Source organism: Echinops telfairi, unplaced genomic scaffold (assembly GCF_000313985.2).
Source record: "Echinops telfairi isolate 266 unplaced genomic scaffold, ASM31398v2 ScPeMD7_3509;HRSCAF=4178, whole genome shotgun sequence".
In the NCBI taxonomy this organism is placed as follows: Eukaryota; Metazoa; Chordata; class Mammalia; order Afrosoricida; family Tenrecidae; genus Echinops; species Echinops telfairi.
The window spans coordinates 15,743,584-15,748,194 of record NW_022107407.1 but is presented as its reverse complement, the minus strand read 5'-3'; the positions used below and the strand labels follow the sequence as shown (position 1 = coordinate 15,748,194).

General features: G+C 40.1%; 1 protein-coding gene across 5 annotated transcripts in view; it reads right to left on the bottom strand.

Moving 5' to 3' along the window:
* The window catches only part of TMEM18 (transmembrane protein 18), a 13,865-nt gene extending 13,637 nt beyond the window's left edge, over positions 1–228 (bottom strand). For all 5 annotated transcript variants that reach the window (XR_006680456.1, XM_045294282.1, XM_045294280.1 and 2 more), the window contains exon 1: positions 148–228. Coding sequence is in view for 4 of the 5 variants with exons in the window: in XM_045294282.1 (XP_045150217.1) it covers positions 148–204 (57 nt within the window). In the remaining variant the exon portion in view is untranslated. The remainder of the gene's footprint in view (positions 1–147) is intronic.
* Between the last annotated feature and the right edge of the window lie 4,383 nt (positions 229–4,611).

Below are 4,611 nucleotides of genomic sequence, written 5' to 3'. Positions count from 1 at the left end.
CCGCCCCGCCCCGCCCCGCGTCCGGGGCCCGCACCCGCGGTCCCAATGCCCGAGCGGCGCGAGCGCAGTGCGGTGCAACGGACCCCATCTACACTGGCCCGAGCCGCCTCCCACACCCGAGCCGGAGGCCCGAGAGCTGCGCGTTACCAGGATCACGGAGGGAATGCTGACGGGGAAAGCGCTGACGGAGAACGCGGACGGCATCTTCCCGGAAAAGGCCCGCCCCTTCGCGAACTGCCACTCCGCCCCTACTTCCGGGTCTTGGGGGACGCGCCACCGCCGCCGTCGGCTCGCGTCTTCTCGCGAGATCTCTGCTGCCGGCATGGCAACTTCACGTCTCGCGATAATACTTAACATTTACAAAATACGTAATTTAAAGTTAGACCTCGACTTTTTCACTTAGGTGAAGAGCTCAAGACGCTCTGTCAGGTAATCGTTACGCAGTTCAAACGCACTAGCTGCTCGCTGCGTAAAAACAAGGCTGTGTGCTCCTGTAAGGATTTACAACCACGGAAGCCCGATACAGGATCGCTAGGAGTTGGAATTCACGAATGGGAATCCACAGAAGGGCAGTGGATTTTTTGTTTTCCGTTTAGGTGTGGGGAGTCTGAAATGGAACGAACACGTCCTCACTTTTCCACCGGAAGATCCTCTTCTCCAAGAGCCCAAGGGCAGCCATGCCTCAGTGCTGCGGTCGTTATGCAAAAGCACAGCAAATTATGGATAAGATTATGCAAAAGCATAGCAAATTATGGATAAGATTGCTAAGATTTGGATCCAGAACACTGATGGTGTCCATGCAGAGCCTGCACATAGACCAAGAGAGGGTCCTTTATGCAGAACAAGGGAATTTGAATCTATGTATACGTATGTATCTATGTATACATCGGTATACTACAGCCTTCAAAATGGATTATACCTCAGCATAAAGGAGAAATCATCACAACTGAACCAGTAGTCAGTATCAGGATAAATGGGAAAAGATTTAAGTTGTCAAGGATTTCATTTATGTGAACACAATCATTGCTCATGGAAGCGGCAATCAAAAAATCAATTGACGCATTGTTTTGCCCAAATCCGTGCTGCACAAGATCTCTTTAAAAGTGTAATAGAGCAAATATGTCACTTTGAAAACTAAGGTGCACTTGACCAAGTCATGGTAATTTCAATTGCCTCATCATTATGTGAAAGCGTGGAAAAGAATAAGAAAGACCAAAGTAAGAACAACAGGACAGGTACTTCATTTCTATGAAAGTGATTTGAAACATACTCTTCGTTCAAGAGGAATTGAATAAGGGTATGAAGTAAAAATCAATTACAACCCAGTTTTTGGCCACATAAGGGAAGCTGAACGCAAGATAAATTTGGAACTTAAAAAACAAAGCAGAAAGGATTAAAGAGAATGGGTTTTGGTAGCATCTTGGTGGCTCTGGACTTCCCAGTTATATTTCTAAAACGTCCACAGGATTGTTGATGGCAGTCCCCATTGGATTTTTATTTCACTGACAAAAAGATGTACCTGAAATAGCTTCCACATGAGATACAAGTCCTGCTGATTCTGTCTCCAGGATTCCAAGTCTCTTTACCAGCCTTATCCATTCCTTGTCTAGTTTACTACAGTAGCTGCATAGTCTTCCTCTCATGTAATTGATTCTTTGCACTACAAATACAGTGATCATAAATTAAAGTTATTACTCTTTAAATGCTTCAGTGGGATCGCATTGTAACTAACATCTATACTTTTTTTGTTGTTTTTTAAATCATTTTATTAGGGGCTCATACAACTCTTATCACAATCCATACACACATCAATTGTGTAAAGCACATTTGCACATCATTCTCAAAACATTTTCTCTCCACTTAAACCCCTGACCATTTTCCCCTCCTTCCCCTCTCCCCCCTCCCTCATGAGCCCTTGATAGTTTATAAATTGTTATTTTGTCGTATCTTGCCCTGTCCGATGTCTCCCTTCACCCACTTTTCTGTTGTCCGTCCCCCAGGGAGGAGGTCACATATAGTTCCTTGTAATGTGACATGTAAGGATATGCACGATCTAGCTTCTTACATCGCCAACTATGTATGGGCCATTCTTCTACTCTTGGAGCCACAGCAGTGGCCTTTCTTTTCTCAAATATGTTAAGCTTTGTCTATCTCAGATTGCTGCCTGTAGTTTTCTGTTTGCATGTTCTTTCTCATCACAGCGAATTTACATTCTTATGTCCCTTCTCAAATATCATCTCTTTAGAAAGATCTTTTTTTAATGACCAACCAACTTTCCTAGTCACTTAGTATCTCATTACACTACTTATAGTCTTTTAACATCAACATTTACAAACACCTTGCTTATTTTTTTTCCTTTCCCTGTTTTCCCATGTATGGTTTGCTTGCATTTTAAATGCAGGTATCATGAGGAAAACAAAAAACTTAACTTTTCCCTTACTGCATCCAGTTCATTGTAGTAACTGACACAATATAATAAAATAATACAAAATTTACTGATGTCAGGTTTTACAGAGATAAGAGACAGAACGAGACCTTTCATTAATATATTTATTGAGGGAGGTGAGGTTTGTAGGGAACAGGAAATGAAATGAGGAGAAAGGGGTTTGGGATAGTAAGGTAAAAAAAACAAAAAGGTTAGAGCTGGCCCTTTGTCTAAAGCCAGAGAATCAGTCAACTTAAAAGGTATCAAGTCCAGGAGAGTCGCTGAGAGCTGGCATTACAGGTAGTGAACAGAGGTGAGAGGCAGGAGAGACCAGAGCGGCAGAAGGGTAGTAGCAACGCAGTCCAAGTAAGCAGAGAGAACAAAGGATCAACTCCGGAGGGTTTCCGCGAATCTTTCTGGTTGGCGTGGATAACGCCAATGCGCCGGGCACCAGCTTCTGTTAGCTGACGCCACTTAATAGGGTGGAAAGATGGGTGGAGTAACCTTTGTAAACCGAAGAAATGTCTGCTGTCCCTAGTAATGCTGCCACCGGACACTAGAATTGCATAAAGTAGTGAATGGATTTATGAAATAATGCATACATTTACAACATTTTGAGAACCAGTACCTCTAATTTTTTTCTACTAATTTCTTTCTTTTTTTCTATCAGTTCTCTGCAACTTTTAACCCTCTGCTTTCTTTTTCTTTAAAAAAAAATCATTTTATTGGGGGCTCATACAACTTTACTAGTTTCTTGAGACTACTAAGTACCTTAGATTTGTGTTATTATTGGTATGTTTACTGGAATTTTTGGTTTGTTTATTGTTTCCATTGGTTACTTTTGGAAAAAATATATTTAAAAATCATTGTTTTATAATTTCTTGGTTAGTGTTTTATATTTATCCTAGATTTATCGCTATTGTTACTGATGTGTGATCATCTTAAACTGTTCATTTGTCATAGAATCAGATTTAGGACTCAGTAGCTAGGTCTCCACTTTTTAAAATGTATTTTTTTTTGCTTTAAATTTGTGTAATATATTTTTTCTTGGTTTAGCTTATTAATTCAGTTGCTAATTTTCTATCTCTACATACTTTATTCATTTTTTTGTCCATTTTTGGTCATGTCTACAGAATACATTTAAGGGATAAGTTTAGAGAAAACTAGAGTGTTTTGCTTGCATGGTAGTTGCTTAAGCATCAATGTAAAGTGGTTACATTACAACCTCGATATTTTCTCCATTTATCATGATGTTTCTTATTGGTCCAATTGTAATAATTTTGTTTTATTTATGTTGAAGTGCAGTCCATATGAAGCACTAATTTGATCTAAGTATATCGTGCCCTCCTGGCTTTCAGCAAGCAAAGTTGTGTCATCTGCATATCACAGTTTAAAATGTGTGTTCTTCCATTCTTGATGCTTATTCATTTAGTCCTCATACAGACTGAATAAGTATGAGAAAGTAGACAACACTGACACTTATCTTGATTTTAAGCCACTCTGTCCCCCTCTGTTTTGTTCCAATGACTACCTCTTCATCTTTGTACAAGTTCCGCATAAGCACGTTCAAGTGTTCTGGAATTCACATTCTTTGCAATGTTATCCATTATCTTTGCAATGTTATACAATAGTCGATAAAATACACATAAGCACCTTTGCTATTCTCTGCTTTCAATGCAGATCTGACATCAGCAGTGATATGCCTTGTTTAAAGTCCTATTCTGAATCTGGTTTAAAATTCTGGCCCGAAAGTCCTCCTGTCACAGCTCATATGGGCATTAAGCAACACATACCATTGTATGTATGTATGTATATGCACACACACATACATATGTGTATAATGAACAAAGGAAGAATTACTCATAGCAATTAATGCCCTTGTTTGTGCAACTGTTCAAATGGTTATAACTAGTATTTAGAACTCCTTCTTTCACTACTGATTTCAGATTTCTTTTCACTTTAGCAAGCACCTCAGCAGGTCCTGGTTCTATATCTTCTGGGATGACTCAAACTTTTAACATTGAAGGGCCTGGGCCATTAGTAGCCATGTCAGAATTGGATTGCTCTACTTTCCCACTACCTTTAATCACAGGCATAGTAGTAGTAAATGATACCCCAGGGGTTCTCTTGTATTCCAGACATACTCTTTGCTACCGCCTTTGTTGTTGTTAGGTGCCAATGAGTCA